Source organism: Entelurus aequoreus, linkage group LG04 (assembly GCF_033978785.1).
Source record: "Entelurus aequoreus isolate RoL-2023_Sb linkage group LG04, RoL_Eaeq_v1.1, whole genome shotgun sequence".
NCBI lineage: Eukaryota > Metazoa > Chordata > Actinopteri > Syngnathiformes > Syngnathidae > Entelurus > Entelurus aequoreus.
In genome coordinates, this window is record NC_084734.1 from 53,071,374 (window position 1) to 53,088,497 (window position 17,124).

A 17,124-nucleotide genomic window follows, 5' to 3' on the forward strand; every position below is an offset into this window, starting at 1 on the left:
AGGTGCGTAAATAAGACCGCCCACAATACGGCGGATCCTGAGGAGACGGTCAGAAAGCGGCTTGAAGATGGTCTGTAAAACATAATCCATGACATGTTTTGACCAAAGAACAACCATTACATGTTGTGTAAACGGCAAGGAAGTGTTTTAAGTGTGGAAAAAAACCTCATAATATGACCCCTTTAAGCAAAGAAAAACTTCAGTTCCATCCTGATAAGTTCTGCAGCAGTATTGCGTTAGATAATGTGAGACATTGACAAGGTTTTGAAGACAAAAATAATAGAAGAGAGGACATACCTTTACACTAACTATGCCTTTAGCAAACTATTAGACGATTCTACTGTAGTGTTGCCAGATGGGCAATTATCAAATGACAAAATATTGTACCAGAAGCTTAAAATTATGCTAGTTCAAATAAAATTATTATACATACACAATTTGACGCTGCTTGAAGCCATCTGCCACAGTAAAACAGTACTTTATATTATATAATATAGTTTATGCTGCCATTTTATTATACCTTCAAAAGCGTCTTATGATATTTTTTTTCTACATTCAAAACACTTCCTTGTGGTCTACATAACATGTTATGGTGGTTCTTTGGTCAAAATGGATTATGTTTTACAGACCATCTTCAAGCCGCTTTCTGATTGTCTTTTCAGAATGTGCCGTTTTGTGAGTCTTATTTTACGTGCCTCCACTTTGACTGTATCTTCGTTCCGTCAGACATTGGCCTTGTTCCACCAAAAGTTCAGGAACTTTAAGTTCATGGATTCTTAAGTTTCTGGAACTAAAGGTTCTTGTAGAAGTGTGTGGTTTGTGTTTCCACCGTGTAAATGAGTGGTACAGTATATTTCTGAACTAATACCATGTGAATAAACCGACAATATTAGGTCTTATTCTTTTACTAAAGTGTTAGTAAATGAAATACAAAGCAAAGCAATAATATACAAAACGATCCATCCATCCATTTCCCGCCATTTATCCGAGTCCGGGTCGTGGAGTCAGCAGTCTAAGCAGAGATGCCCAGACTTCCCTGTCCTCAGCCACCTCCTCTTGTTCCACAAAGGGGACACTGAGGGGTTCCCAGGCAAGCTGTGAGATATACTCCCTCCATCGTGTCCTAGGTCTGCCCTGACGCCTCTGCCCCACTGGACATGCCCGAAACATCTCACCAGGGAGGTGTCCAGGAGGCATCCGTAGTAGATGCCCGAACCATCTCTCGACGTGAAGTAGCAGCGGTTCTACTCTTAGTCTCTTCCGGATGACCGAGCTCCTCACCCTATCTCTGAGGGTGATCCCAGACATTCTGCGGAGGAAACTAATTTCTGCCACTTGTATTCGCGACATTGTCCTTTCGGTCATTACCCAAAGCTCGTGACCATAGGTGAGGGTAGGAACCTAAACTGACCGGTAAACCGTGAGCTTTGCCTTCTGGCTAAGCTCCTTCCTTACCACAACAGTCTGGTGCAGTGACTGCATCACTGCAGACGCTGCACCAATCCGTCTGTCAATCTCACGTTCAATTCATCCTTCATTCGTGAACAAGATCCCGAGATACTTGAACTCCTACACTTGAGGCAGAACTTCACTCCCGACCCAAGGGGTGCAGTCCACCCTTTTCCGACTGAGAACCATGGCCTCAGATTTGGAGGTGCTGATCTTCATACAAAACGATATGATTTAAAAACAAAGTGTACCGGAAACAACATAAAAAGTCCTCAGTGTCCAACAGTTAGAAAGTCGTCGCTTTAGTAATTGATACATTTATGATGGTCAGGCGATTCCTTATGGTTAATTTCTACTGTAAATAACAACACATAAAGAAATAAATGTCACTGTCTGAGGTAACTAAGGCAAAATATGTCAATAAATTCTCATATTCCAAACAACTTGTTTGGAGCAAGTTTTGAAGAAGGTAAGATTGTTCTATAAATATCTCCACCATGCCTTTATAGTTTAATTTCCAATTTTCGGGATTTATGGGGTTCCTAAATACACAAAATCAGGTACCAACAGTTGTTTTTTCATGTTAAAGGCAATGCACAACATCAGGTGCATCGCGGGATGCTGTTAGTGTTTGCTAACAGCATGAATTGGAGGGGTCAAATTAAGCTAAACTATGGAATTTTTTTGAATTATTGATCATACAATGAGTGGAATTGTTGCACAAATACTGGATCCACTTGTCCAGGGTGTACCCTGTCTTCCGCTTGAGTGCAGCTGGGATAGCTTCTGGAAGAGAAACCCGCACAAACACTGACACGCGCCCCACAGAGAGATACATCTAACCACACTATCCGTTCTTCTCATACATGTATGGATGACTTTTTTATACTGAACTGATTAGCCAGGACAGAGTAGTGCCATATCTCTTTCTATGGTTATCATTACATTTTCATCACGTGTTTATCAACACTTTCTTTCAATGGCACGTTTCCGTGTTTTTTGACAAAGCTAGTTTTTGCTTATAGTTTGTGTCCATGATCTTATTCATGATCAATGATAAAGTACATTAGTGACACTCATCCTCTGGGCATGCTTTCTTCTTCCAGATGCCTACACCATCTCAGAAGTGACTTACGTTTGGACGCGGAATGCCTCCGATTCTGTGGTAGTGGAAGAAGAAAGCTCTCGCTTGAACCAGTATGACTTACTTGGACAAACCGTTGGACAAGAGACCATTAAATCAAGCACAGGTACGTTATTGAGGAGGTGAGGTGAAGTCTAGAGAATGAGTTCCTAATCTTTGTTACCTCGGGGCCCAACTTTTCCACTACAGAATGGCCCGGGACCCACTCAAATATAACACTGAATTAGATATCTTACTCTTGATTTAATCATATTCAATAAATAAAGTTTACAGCCTTGTCAAATGATATGAAACCATGATTTAATCACAAATATTTGTATTTATTTACCACTTCAATTTAGGCTTTGGTCAGTCTGATTAAAAAAAAATAAGTGCTAACCAAAATACTGCATAACAAATGACGAAAACTACATTTACATACGAATATTCCCTGCTAAAATAAATGAAAATAAAATAATAATGAATATGTTTTTCAAATAAATTGTCAATCAAATTTAAGTGCAAATGAAATTACAGCCGCACCACTTCCGTCATATTTTTTGCGCTTTAGAAACTTCTCTATGACTTTAGCGTCAGACCTCTTCTGTTTGAGATTGTCATTTTTGCCACAAGTGGTGGAAAAAAGTATTACATCTGGGTACTGCTGCAGCCCATCAAAATGCCAAATTAGCAATTTCTGTTCAATTAATTTGAATAATTACAATTTAAAGGGGAATCATTTGTTTAAATACTAAAAATATTCTACAAACACAAAAATTAAACACTAATATCCCTCTATTTTCAAAATTTGGATGATTCTGGGAAATGGAGTATACTACACCATTTTCCATCATTTGAAAGTGATAATAAATCAAACAAAATAAAAAAAAATTAATGGAAGATGATTTTACTACACAGATTATTTTATTCTTAATGTTTGACAAAACCGCCCTGTGATGAGGTGGCGACTTGTCCAGGGTGTACCACGCCTTCCGCCCGAATGCAGCTAAAATAGGCTCCAGCACCCCCCGCGTCCCCAAAAGGGACAAGCGGTAGAAAATGGATGGATGGATGGATGTTTGACAAAACCATGCATTGAATGTAGCAAAAGCGTGTGCATGAAGTTTATATTAGTGACATTTCTATGAAATATGTAAAGCAGTCATGCATGACATACACAGTTAAAGCATGATTCTGGAATACACCAAAAATATCAATTGCAATTTAACTTTCTGTTTCCAACCGCTATTCATATACAATTTAAATTGATTAAACTGAATTGAAATGTGGAAATTTCTCAATTCATTTGAGAATTTTGCACGAGTTTGACCACCATCTTCACACCTTCATCTATTTCTACACACTCCCTGTGTGTGCAGATGTTCATGATGTAAAAAAAATGTGCGGAAAGAGATCACATTTGTCACTTTTGTGAGGGAGCTTCGTTCTGTCAGCTCCACACGGAGTAGCATTCCAAGCTGGGATTGTGTGTTTGTATGGCTTGATATTGAACTTGTTCACCTCCCACGTGTTGCAGGAGGCAGCTGTAGCTTGCTGTGAGAAAATCTATTTTCTCGTTCTGTTGCTCTCTGCAGCATATTTGGCTGGAATAAGCAGAGACACATGTGTTTCATATTGGCAAGGATTAGAATCTAGGAGTGTCTATTTAATAAAGCTCAATGCTAACGCTAAACTGCATTTAGTTTGGACCAGAGACTCAAAGTATGACAGGTGATCTGCAGCTGCTGAGACAAACCTTTCCATTCTCTCTAAGCTCCCTGTGGGGAAAAAAGATGGCAGACCTTTAGAAGCATTTTTTTCTGTGTCTTTATGTGTGTGTGAATAGAAAGATGGGAAGGAAATTGATAGCCATGAGTGAGGCTGATGTGGAACCACATTTAAAGACAAAAGAAGTGCAAATGCCTGTTGCGACAAAAGGGATGCCCACAGCGGAGAAAAGCACGAGTGCTGTGTGCAAATCTGTGATTTTAGAGGAGGAAAGCATGAGTGCTGTGTGCACATCAATGATTTTAGAAAAAAAGCATGAGTGCTGTGCAGTGTGCACATATATAATTTTAGAGAACAAAAGAGCATGAATGCAGTGAGCACATCAATAATTAGAGAGAACAAAAAAGCATAAATGCAGTGTGCACGTCAATAATTTAGAGAACAAAAAGTCACGAATGCTGTGTGCTCATCAAATACTTTATTGTCCTGCATGGTGCGTATACTTCTCAAGTACGACAAACAACGAAAGAACTGACTGTCACACAGGTAATAACGTACAGCACCATTGTAAATAAGCCCTAAAATTGCAATCACTCTTAAATAGTGCTGTGAAACGATTATGGGCCTGATTTACTAAGATCCAAAGACCACATAGTGAACAGCGTGTGCAATCTATAAAATAGTGTGTACTATTAGTGGGTGTGTTGCATGTGATTTTCTAGGACTGCATTTACAATTGAAAAGTGGCGCAGACCGCCTTATTTAAATGAGAATTTTGCGTTTACTATACGGGGCATCACCACGGAGACACTCTTATTCACTGCGCATTTATGTTATCAGGCTCCTACCTGTGTCATTTTGCTATGTTTTCAAACATGCAGGAGACATGTACCACTTTTTATGGGCATTTTAGAAGCAGTCCTTGTGACAGAGTGGATGAGCTTGGCACTCATCACTCATCTCAACAGGTATAATTTACATAATAATGTTATTGGTTTGCTCGCATTTCTAGCAGTACTGGTTTCATTTTGGTTTCAGTTACAGTATATGTATTAAGTTATCTGTTGCAAGATACTTACATGTGGTGGTAGCTCACCTTCAGAAATGTTTGGGGTGAAGCCGCCAGGTATTTACTAGTTTTGTGGGGTTGACGATGTCATCACTGATCAGACTGTACCAATTCATAGGAGTTTAGTATGTTTTCTATTTAGTTCATCTTATGTTAGGTCAGAGAAATATGAGGATTAGATAGCCTTAGTATCTTTCGGGGTTTTTTTTTCAACACTATGAAGACACACTATTGAAGGCTTACTGTTTTGAGGTGTGGAAATGTTAGATTTGGATTTGTGTTTGTAAACCCATGTATGGGCAAGAGTTACGCATTCCAGGTAGTATTGGAAGCCCTATATAAGAGCAGAAAGGTTGAATGCGATGGCCATTTCGTTGTGAATAAGTCAGACGTGCTGAAGGCAAAGCAGATGTTTTTTACTTAACTGATTTGAGTGAGTAGATTTTTTGCCTTGTACCTTTTGATATTTTAAGTTGCTACTTTGATTTGTTTATGTTCAGTTTTACACGTGTTTAGGACATGCTTTGTCAATACACACACCACTCTGCCTTCCTATCTTTTGGCCCAAGCCTCGATGGGGCCATAGCAACATTTGATTCTGTGGCCCTCTATTACTGATTTTGGGGCCCTCTATTGAATTGGGGGCCCTCAATTTCTGCCAATAATATTGATTCTTGGTCATTCACACACCTACTATAAACTCATTGCGGCTCTGGCACTGTTGTTTACATGATCTCATTGTTAGCCTGGCATGTCTTTACATATGACATGTCAGTTATAAGTACATGCTGGTGGCACAGTTGAGAACATAAATAAGACCAATGCAATAATAACACAAATAATACCAATGAATGAATGATATCCAGGGTGCCATATATGGTTCCTAAATTCAAAATGTAGAACATTGAACTACAAGAGTGGCCTGGGGTTGAACGTTACAAGTGATAACGCTTTTTATTTACAGTAAAAGTGTAATCTTGTCTCATCAGTCTTGTACATATTAGTCTTAAATTACATGTTTTTATTTGTAGCTATTTGTTACTATTTAATGTTTACATTCTACCGAGAGAGCAATGTCCCAAGTTAAATTCCCTGTGTTAAACATAACTGGCCAATAAAGCTGATTCTCATTCGGTTTATTATTTTTGGTAACAAAAACCTGCAACAGCAATGTGCAAAAATAATTTGTAATGCAAGGAAGCAATTGAGTGCAACAATAAAATCATTCATATATTTACAAGCGGTAGAAAATGGATGAAAAAAAAAAAAGAATTAAATAAATTATCAAGCAAACACTCAAATAATATTAATGAACAGAGTTACCAGAAACAGGGTAACACAAATGGTTTAAATGCAAATGTAGGTGTGTAATGTAAATACATTTGATATTGAAATCACTACACTAACTTTAGTTGTTTTTTTTCAAATTATTTATTACAACTATGTGTGTTGTCTCAGAGTGATCTGTGATCACGTTTACACAGATGTTTTTTACAATTAACCCAGCTGGTTCCCACAATGTTGTGATTACGTTAGCCTCTTTGGGCAATTAATGTTACCCGAAGGGTGCATTTGGGTTGCTTTTTGGTGGTGCATGGTGCAAACGGCAAGCAATTTTTCGGTTGCCGAAATTTTTACCTTCTACTTTCTTTGAATGTTACCGAATGTTCTGTGATGGCAATACTTTTAAGTCTGCAAATTAATTTCATACCAAATTGAAGAGGGAAGTTTGCCGAAAATGAAAGAATGCCGTGCCATTTTTCGAGGGCAATCGCCAATATGCTGTTATATGGATGCATGCGCACACACTCACACACACACAACCATGATAGCAGTAATTGCACGTAAGCATTCTCCTTTTAGTTTTCTGGCGGCACGTAGACGTTTGCATCAAATTCCGTCTTTTTAACAAGTGGGGGAAGGGGGAGTGATTTATGCTGTAAAGCAAGTCAGCACATTTGTAGATTTTTGCCCCCTCCTCAAAATTGCTTAGTGCCAGTGAAAGCGATACAGACCCCCTCATGTCATGACAGAAGTTTCATTCCACAAGTTGTAAGTCAATGTATCATCCCAAATGTTATGACAATATTTTATGAAGGTTAAAAAGTTAAATTTGAAAAGTTGATTTAAATTAACACAAATACTAATCAAATATACTGCAAAGGAAGGGACTCATAAAAAACGTCTCCGTGACTTTTACTCCGGACTTCTTCTAAATGTTTGAGCTTATGATGCATCAACTGACAGCTGCATTACTGCCACAGGTGGTGGAAAAGTGTATTAAACTGAGTACTGCTGCAGCCCCAACTTGACCACAACTGAGAAACAAAATCACTTTCTAAATTACACTTAAAACATGTGATCGGTATCGGCCAATCTCACTCTTGGATGGGTGATCAGTATCCGAATTGGCAGCATAAAATTCTGATGGGAATTACCACAATATTAATGGTGTTTGATATGGAATGAACAAAAAGAGTTAAGAAATAAAGGATGCACTTAAAATGTTTATCAAACACTTTTAGTATTATGTTCATGTTTTTATAAACAAACATACATCCACATTAATGAAGACCTGTCAATCCATTTATGGTATAAATCTGCTATTTTAAGATGGGAGTGCTTCTTGTTAAAGGTAAAATAAATATATCTGTTGACCAGTCTGGACACCTCTCATGCTGCGTAAAGCACTCACAGAGTTTGCCCATTGCCTGACTTAAAGGAGTTTAATGCTCTTAAAATGTATTTATCATAGTAGCTTCAAATTAAAATAATCTCCGGCAGAACAAACAAAAATCAATACAATGTGTGGCAAAGTCACAAATTCATGCAGCAATGAGGAAGTGAAAGTACAAAGTTGTTTTTGTGATGAAAATTATGTTTTAGAGTGATTGCATTTTTGCCATTTTACAATACAAATGTTTAGTTTTCATAAGAAAGTAGTGCAGTAGATCTGAAAGCTTGTGTGAGTCTCAAGACAGCATTGATCTAAATTTAGCAATATTATGTTGTGGCGGAAGCAGGATAGAAGCAAGCGAGAGTCATCACTGCCGAGAGATCACTGCTGCTTTTCATGTTTGCACGTCTAGTTGTCAGAGAGGAAATGTGTATTAGGACCCAATTGTGTGTCTCATTCACCAATTGTGCATTTCTCCCCCGTGTCTTTCTTCTTGCGTCACCGTGTGAAAAGTAGCCTTTTTATGCATGGATTTTAATTTTCAATACACACCTGCCAACATGAAAGCATTTTACTAGGGCTATCTTTGATTAAGGACTTTTATAATCAAGTATGATTGCGATTTTTGTTATACTAGCCAGAGCACAGCTAATGGGGATCCCCACAAATAAACATAACTCATGTGCGACCAAATAAGCTAAACACTCAGATAATAAACAAAGTAGAGATTGGATGGTTTAGTGAGGTACTCGGATTGGTCCCACCGGCATCGGTTTTGGCTCTGGTGGAGAGTCGACAATACAAGGAAGTAAACATAACCAGATTTCTTGAACTTGCAGAAGGATCATTACTAGAGTTGGGAACAAATCAATCAATCATCAATCAATGTTTATTTATATAGCCCTAAATCACAAGTGTCTCAAAGGGCTGTACAAGCCACAACGACATCCTCGGTACAGAGCCCACATACGGGCAAGGAAAACTCACCCCAGTGGGACGTCAATGTGAATGACTATGAGAAACCTTGGAGAGGACCGCATATGTGGGTAACGCCCCCCCTCTAGGGGAGACCGAAAGCAATGGATGTCGAGTGGGTCTGACATAATATTGTGAAAGTCCAACACATCAGCGAAAGTCCAGTCCATGGTGGGGCCAGCAGGAACCATCCCGAGCGGAGACGGGTCAGCAGCGTAGAGATGTCCCCATCCGATGAACAGGCTAGCGGTCCACCCCGGAGCAGAGTAGAAAAGAAAAGAAAAGAAACGGCAGATCAACTGGTCTAAAAAGGGAGTCTATTTAAAGGCTAGAGTATACAAATGAGTTTTAAGATGAGACTTAAATGCTTCTACTGAGGTAGCATCTCTAACTTTTACCGGGAGGGCATTCCATAATATTGGAGCTCGAATAGAAAACGCTCTATAGCCCGCAGACTTTTTTTGGGCTCTGGGAATCACTAATAAGCCGGAGTTCTTTGAACGCAGATTTCTTGCCGGGACATATGGTACAATACAATCGGCAAGATAGGCAGGAGCTTGACCGTGTAGTATTTTATACGTAAGTAGTAAAACCTTAAAGTCGCATCTTAGGTGCACAGGAAGCCAGTGCAAGTGAGCCAGTATAGGCGTAATATGATCAAACTTTCTTGTTTTTGTCAAAAGTCTAGCAGACGCATTTTGTACCAACTGTAATCTTTTAATGCTAGACATAGGGAGGCCCGAAAATAAAACGTTACAGTAATCGAGACGAGATGTAACGAACGCATGGATAATGATCTCAGCATCGTTTGTGGACAAAATGGAACGCATTTTGAAATGAAATGATCCATTCTCTGAAGTATCACGATTAAAACATGGGGTTTTTCTGAATGGATGGACCAAATGTCCAAATATCGATTTTTTACGTAAGTTAAATAAAGTAATACAGACGGTTAAAAAACGCGCCATTAATGCCAATGTTTTCTAAACGTTAGTTCCAAGTTTGGTTGTAACTAACCATGGGGAAATTTTTAGCTAACCTTCTTTTAACATTAATTGTTAGCCAGTGTTAAATTAATTGTCTAATTATTTCCATCTTAGTTATTGTCAGCAACCTATTTCCCCCTGAAGAAAATTAAACAATAGTGAATCAGAACAAATGCATTTTGACTCAGACGATAACAAAATTAACTGACATTTTACTCAACGAATAAAAACGAAACAAAATTTGACTGAAATGAAATCCAATCATATCTAATTTCGTCTTATAGATAGGCGGGACAAGTTTGGAATATATCCAAATAAAACTCTTTAACAGTGGCCTTGTGGTTAGAGTGTCCACCCTGAGATCGGTAGGTCATGAGTTCAAACCCTGGCTGAGTCATACCAAAGATTTTAAAAATGGGACCCATTGCCTCCCTACTTGGCACTCAGCATCAAGGGTTGGAGTTAGGGGTTAAATCACCAAAATGATTCCCGGATGCGGCCACCGCTGCTGCTCACTGCTCCCCTCACCTCCCAGGGGGTGGAACAAAGGGATGGGTTAAATGCAGAGGGTCATTTCGCTACACCTAGTGTGTGTGTGACAATCATTGGTACTTTAACTTTAACTTTGAACTCTTTAACAGTGCACTTATGAAAGAGGGTCCGGGAGTTAGCTATGAAGGGGAGCCAATCAGATGCTTTTTTTTTTTTGTGATATAAGGAAGTTGCAGTTTAAAGATTAAAGATTAAAGTACCAATGATTGTCACACACACACTAGATGTGGTGAAATTTGTCCTCTGCATTTGACCCATCCCCTTGGGGAGCAGTGGGCAGCAGCGGCGCCGCGCCCGGGAATCATTTTGGTGATTTAACCCCCAACTCCAACCCTTGATGCTGAGTGCCAAGCAGGGAGGAAACGGGTCCCATTTTTATAGTCTTTGGTATGACTCGGCTGGGATTTGAACTCCAACCTACCGATCTTCTCACTGCCAAAACAATAATGTATGGATTTAACATGTTCCACATCGTAATATGTCTACACCTGAGAGAAAGTGAGGAAGATACATATGATGCCATCAGCAGGAGCATCTACACAATTGTAAGTTAAAACTAATTTTGCTGTATTACTTATTTACAAAAAATGATCAAGTAATTATCACTGTCTCAAAAAAGGTGTATGTAATGGTAAATATAAAAGCATGACAACTTTTTTTGTGGTTCTAGTGCCTTTGGAAAACAGCCGTAGTTATTTTTCATCCACATCTCCTGCCGTGTGGCAGTGATGTTGCTGAGCCGACGCATTCGTATGTCAAAATGCTCACACAGAGCGCATACAATCATAATAATCGTCCAAAGGAATAATGCCAAAATAACAACAAGTCTACGGGTAATAGAACAGGTGCGTGGAACGCAATATGAAAGTATTTGGGCTTCAGAACTGTCAATAAAGATGATGCTTTAAACACGGAAGTGCTGCGCTGCTTTAGAACATGCCTCACCAAATGTGTCAAAACAGCATTACCACCGTTGTTTCAAATGTATGTAAACATTTAAATAACAAACATCCAGACCGGCACAAAGAGTTTAAAGCGTGGCAGGTAATATTGTTAACAGCCTCCCCTGTGCACATATACAGTAGATATGGGATATGCATACAGCTGGTTGGCTTGTTGAAAATTATTAGACCAGCCCAAACCACCCATGTAATTTAAAATAATGCAAGTGATTTGACCGAATGTCAAAACAAATTCCCACTTTTTCATTTGTGTTTTATCTTTAAAACAATGTGTGTTTAACTACTTGTCTTATCTGTGTATTTTTAGCCTTGTTATCAGTGTTTACTAATTTTTGCATTAGTCTTAAAGGCCTACTGAAACCCACTACTACCGACCACGCAGTCTGATAGTTTATATATCAATGATGAAATCTTAACATTGCAACACATGCCAATACGGCCGGGTTAACTTATAAAGTGCAATTTAAAATTTCCCGCTAAACTTCCGGTTGAAAAGTCTTTGGATGATGACGTATGCGCGTGACATATCCAGTGAAACTGAAGTATCGGTACCCCATTGAAATCAATGCAAAATAGCTCTGTTTTCATCTCATAATTCCACAGTATTCTGGACATCTGTGTTGGTGAATCTTTTGCAATTTGTTTAATGAACAATGGAGACTGCAAAGAAGAAAGTTGTAGGTGGGATCGGTGTATTAGCGGCTGGCTGTAGCAACACAACAAGGAGGACTTACTTGGATAGCAGACGCGCTAGCCGACGCTAGCCGCCACCCGCATCTGTGATCGGGTGAAGTCCTTCGTCGCGCCGTCGATCGCTGGAACACAGGTGAGCACGGGTGTTGATGAGCAGATGAGGGCTGGCTGGCGTAGGTGGAGCGCTAATGTTTTTATCATAGCTCTGTGAGGTCCGGTTGCTAAGTTGCTAAGTTAGCTTCAGCGTAGTTAGCAACAGCATTGTTAAGCTTTGCCAGGCTGAGAATTATTAACCGTGTAGTTACGTGTACATGGTTTAATAGTATTGTTGATCTTCTGTCTATCCTTCCAGTCAGGGATTTATTTATTTTGTTTCTATCTGCATTTGAGCCCGATGCTATCACATTAGCTCAGTAGCTAAAGAGCTTCGCCGATGTATTGTCGTGGAGATAAAAGTCACTGTGAATGTCCATTTCGCGTTCTCGACTCTCATTTTCAAGAGGATATAGTATCCGAGGTGGTTTAAAATACAAATCCGTGATCTACAATAGAAAAAGGAGAGAGTGTGGAATCCAATGAGCCAGCTTGTACCTAAGTTACGGTCAGAGCGAAAAAAGATATGTCTTGCACTGCATTCTAGTCCGTCACTCTAACGTTCCTCATCCACGAATCTTTCATCCTCGCTCAAATTAATGGGGTAATCGTCGCTTTCTCTGTCCGAATCGCTCTAGCTGCGTTGAAAACAATCGGAAAATATGAGGAGGCGAACAACTGACTACGTCACGCTACTTCCGGTAGGGGCAAGGCTTTTTTTTATCAGAGACCAAAAGTTGCGAACTTTATCGTCGTTGTCCATCCATCCATCCATCTTCTTCCGCTTATCCGAGGTCGGGTCGCGGGGGCAGCAGCTTAAGCAGGGAAGCCCAGACTTCCCTCTCCCCAGCCACTTCGTCCAGCTCCTCCCGGGGGATCCCGAGGCGTTCCCAGGCCAGCCGGGAGACATAGTCTTCCCAACGTGTCCTGGGTCTTCCCCGTGGCCTCCTACCGGTCGGACGTGCCCTAAACACCTCCCTAGGGAGGCGTTCGGGTGGCATCCTGACCAGATGCTCCTCTCGATGTGGAGGAGCAGCGGCTTTACTTTGAGCTCCCCCGGATGGCAGAGCTTCTCACCCTATCTCTAAGGGAGAGCCCCGCCACCCGGCGGAGGAAACTCATTTCGGCCGCTTGTACCCGTGATCTTGTCCTTTCGGTCATAACCCAAAGCTCATGACCATAGGTGAGGATGGGAACGTAGATCGACCGGTAAATTGAGAGCTTTGCCTTCCGGCTCAGCTCCTTCTTCACCACAACGGATCGATACAGCGTCCGCATTACTGAAGACGCCGCACCGATCCGCCTGTCGATCTCACGATCCACTCTTCCCTCACTCGTGAACAAGACTCCGAGGTACTTGAACTCCTCCACTTGGGGCAGGGTCTCTTCCGCAACCCGGAGATGGCACTCCACCCTTTTCCGGGCGAGAACCATGGATTCGGACTTGGAGGTGCTGATTCTCATCCCAGTCGCTTCACACTCAGCTGCGAACCGATCCAGCGAGAGCTGAAGATCCTGGCCAGATAAAGCCATCAGGACCACATCATCTGCAAAAAGCAGAGACCTAATCCTGCAGCCACCAAACCAGATCCCCTCAACGCCTTGACTGCGCCTAGAAATTCTACCCATAAAAGTTATGAACAGAATCGGTGACAAAGGGCAGCCTTGGCGGAGTCCAACCCTCACTGGAAACGTGTCTGACTTACTGCCGGCAATGCGGACCAAACTCTGGCACTGATCATACAGGGAGCGGACCGCCACAATCAGACAGTCCGATACCCCATACTCTCTGAGCACTCCCCACAGGACTTCCCGAGGGACACGGTCGAATGCCTTCTCCAAGTCCACAAAACACATGTAGACTGGTTGGGCAAACTCCCATGCACCCTCAAGGACCCTGCCGAGAGTATAGAGCTGGTCCACAGTTCCACGACCAGGACGAAAACCACACTGTTCCTCCTGAATCCGAGGTTCGACTATCCGGCGTAGCCTCCTCTCCAGCACACCTGAATAGACCTTACCGGGAAGGCTGAGGAGTGTGATCCCACGATAGTTAGAACACACCCTCCGGTTCCCCTATTAAAGAGAGGAACCACCACCCCGGTCTGCCAATCCAGAGGTACCTCCCCCGATGCCCAAGCGATGCTGCAGTCTTGCCAACCAAGACAGCCCCACAGCATCCAGAGCCTTAAGGAACTCCGGGCGGATCTCATCCACCCCCGGGGCCTTGCCACCGAGGAGCTTTTTAACTACCTCAGCAACCTCAGCCCCAGAAATAGGAGAGCCCACCACAGATTCCCCAGGCACTGCTTCCTCATAGGAAGACGTGTTGGTGGGATTGATCCTCACCGTACACGGTGTTGATAGTGCACTGCTTCCCCTTCCTGAGGCGGCGGATGGTGGTCCAGAATCGCTTCGAAGCCGTCCGGAAGTCGTTTTCCATGGCTTCCCCGAACTCCTCCCATGTCCAAGTTTTTGCCTCCGCGACCGCCGAAGCCGCACACCGCTTGGCCTGTCGGTACCTGTCCGCTGCCTCAGGAGTCCTATGAGCCAAAAGAACCCGATAGGATTCCTTCTTCAGCTTGACGGCATCCCTCACCGCCGGTGTCCACCAACGGGTTCTAGGATTACCGCCACGACAGGCACCAACTACCTTGCGGCCACAGCTCCAATCAGCCGCCTCGACAATAGAGGTGCGGAACATGGTCCATTCGGACTCCATGTCCAGCACCTCCCTCGTGACGTGTTCAAAGTTCTTCCGGAGGTGGGAATTGAAACTCTCTCTGACAGGAGACTCTGCCAGACGTTCCCAGCAAACCCTCACAATGCGTTTGGGCCTACCAGGTCTGTCCGGCATCCTCCCCCACCATCGCAGCCAACTCACCACCAGGTGGTGATCGGTAGAAAGCTCCGCCCCTCTCTTCACCCGAGTGTCCAAAACATGAGGCCGCAAATCCGACGACACAACTACAAAGTCGATCATGGAACTGCGGCCTAGGGTGTCCTGGTGCCAAGTGCAAATATGGACACCCTTATGTTTGAACATGGTGTTCGTTATAGACAATCTGTGATGGGCACAAAAGTCCAATAACAAAACACCGCTCGGGTTCAGATCCGGGCAGCCATTCTTCCCAATCACGCCTCTCCAGGTTTCACTGTCGCTGCCAACATGAGCGTTGAAGTCCCCCAGTAGAACGAGGGAATCACCCGGGGGAGCACTCTCAAGTACTCCCTCGAGTGAATCCAAAAAGGGTGGGTACTCTGAGCTGCGGTTTGGCGCATAAGCGCAAACCACAGTCAGGACCCGTTCCCCCACCCAAAGGCGGAGGGAAGCTACCCTCTCGTCCACCGGGTTGAACTCCAACATGCAGGCTCTGAGCCGGGGGGCAACAAGAATTGCCACCCCAGCCCGTCGCCTCTCACTGCCGGCAACGCCAGAGTAGAAGAGAGTCCAGCCCCTCTCGAGAGAACTGGTTCCAGAGCCCTTGCTGTGCGTCGAAGTGAGTCCGACTATGTCTAGTCGGAACTTCTCCACCTCGCGCACTAGCTCAGGCTCCTTCCCCCCCAGCGAGGTGACGTTCCACGTCCCAAGAGCTAGCTTCTGTAGCCGAGGATCGGACCGCCAAGTGCCCTGCCTTCGGCTTCCGCCCAGCTCACATCGCACCCGACCTCTATGACCCCTGCTATGGGTGGTGAGCCCATTGGAGGGGGAACCCACGTTGCCTCTTCGGGACAGGCCCGGCCACCAGGCGCTCGCCATCGTGCCCCACCTCCGGGCCTGGCTCCAGAGGGGGGCCCCGGTGACCCGCGTCCGGGCGAGGGAAATCTGGGTCCATAGTTTTTATTTCTCATTGAGGTCTTCGAACTGCTCTTTGTCTGATCCCTCACCTAGGACCAGTTTGTCTTGGGAGACCCTACCAGGGGGCATAAAGCCCCCGGACAATGTAGCTCCTAGGATCATTGGGACACGCAAACTCCTCTACCACGGTAAGGTGGCAGCTCAGAGAGGAGCTTTCGTCGTTGTTCTATACTAAATCCTTTCAGCAAAAATATGGCAATATCGCAAAATGATCAAGTATGACACATAGAATGGATCTGCTATCCCCGTTTAAATAAAAAAAATCATTTCAGTAGGCCTTTAAAGCACAGGTCAAAATTGGCAACCATAAATCATGAAGCATTTAATACAATAAAGCTTTCTATTCTATTCTAAACTCATTCTAGATTACGGCAGGCTTTATCTAATATGTAAAATAATTATAAACTGTTATTTGAGTGCAATAGAAAAAGCCCATGTGTTTGATGCGCATTTTTTATTTAATTCTAATATTGTTCTTTGGGTGCAATAAGAACCACATGTTTAATCATAAGTTTTATTAAGATTAAAGATTAAAGTCCTGTTAAAATGAAGCCAATAATGAAATTTTTTGTGTTGTCCTTTATTTTGAAAAGTATCAAAAATGTATTGAAATACATTTTGGTACCAAAATATTGGTGTCGGTACAATTCTAGGTGGGACGTACTGTATGTGCAAACGTAACTATGTTGTCGCTTACGTGCCCGAATGTAAACTATGCAATGACGTAGCAAGTGGTGTCCCAATTCTTAGGGAAGATTACAAAGCTCTACTTTTTTTTACTTCATTTCGAAGGTGGAGTGGTAATGGGTGAGGGCTAGTGGTAGTGAGTGAGGGGGTGTATTGGGATTGGACCTTAGTCACGGTTGTTCAGTTGTCTTGTTTAGAAGCAAATCCTGCACCACTGTTGCCCAAGTGTATCAGTTAGCAGTATAACGTGATTCCCCAGCGACTGCCTTCC

The 17,124-nt window shown here is 42.7% G+C and overlaps 1 protein-coding gene across 6 annotated transcripts in view; it reads left to right on the plus strand.

Moving 5' to 3' along the window:
* The window catches only part of LOC133648825 (gamma-aminobutyric acid receptor subunit alpha-2-like), a 128,671-nt gene that overhangs the window by 72,740 nt on the left and 38,807 nt on the right, over positions 1 to 17,124 (plus strand). For all 6 annotated transcript variants that reach the window (XM_062045292.1, XM_062045293.1, XM_062045290.1 and 3 more), the window contains one exon: positions 2,556 to 2,699. In XM_062045292.1, the coding sequence (XP_061901276.1) occupies positions 2,556 to 2,699 (144 nt within the window). The remainder of the gene's footprint in view (positions 1 to 2,555; positions 2,700 to 17,124) is intronic.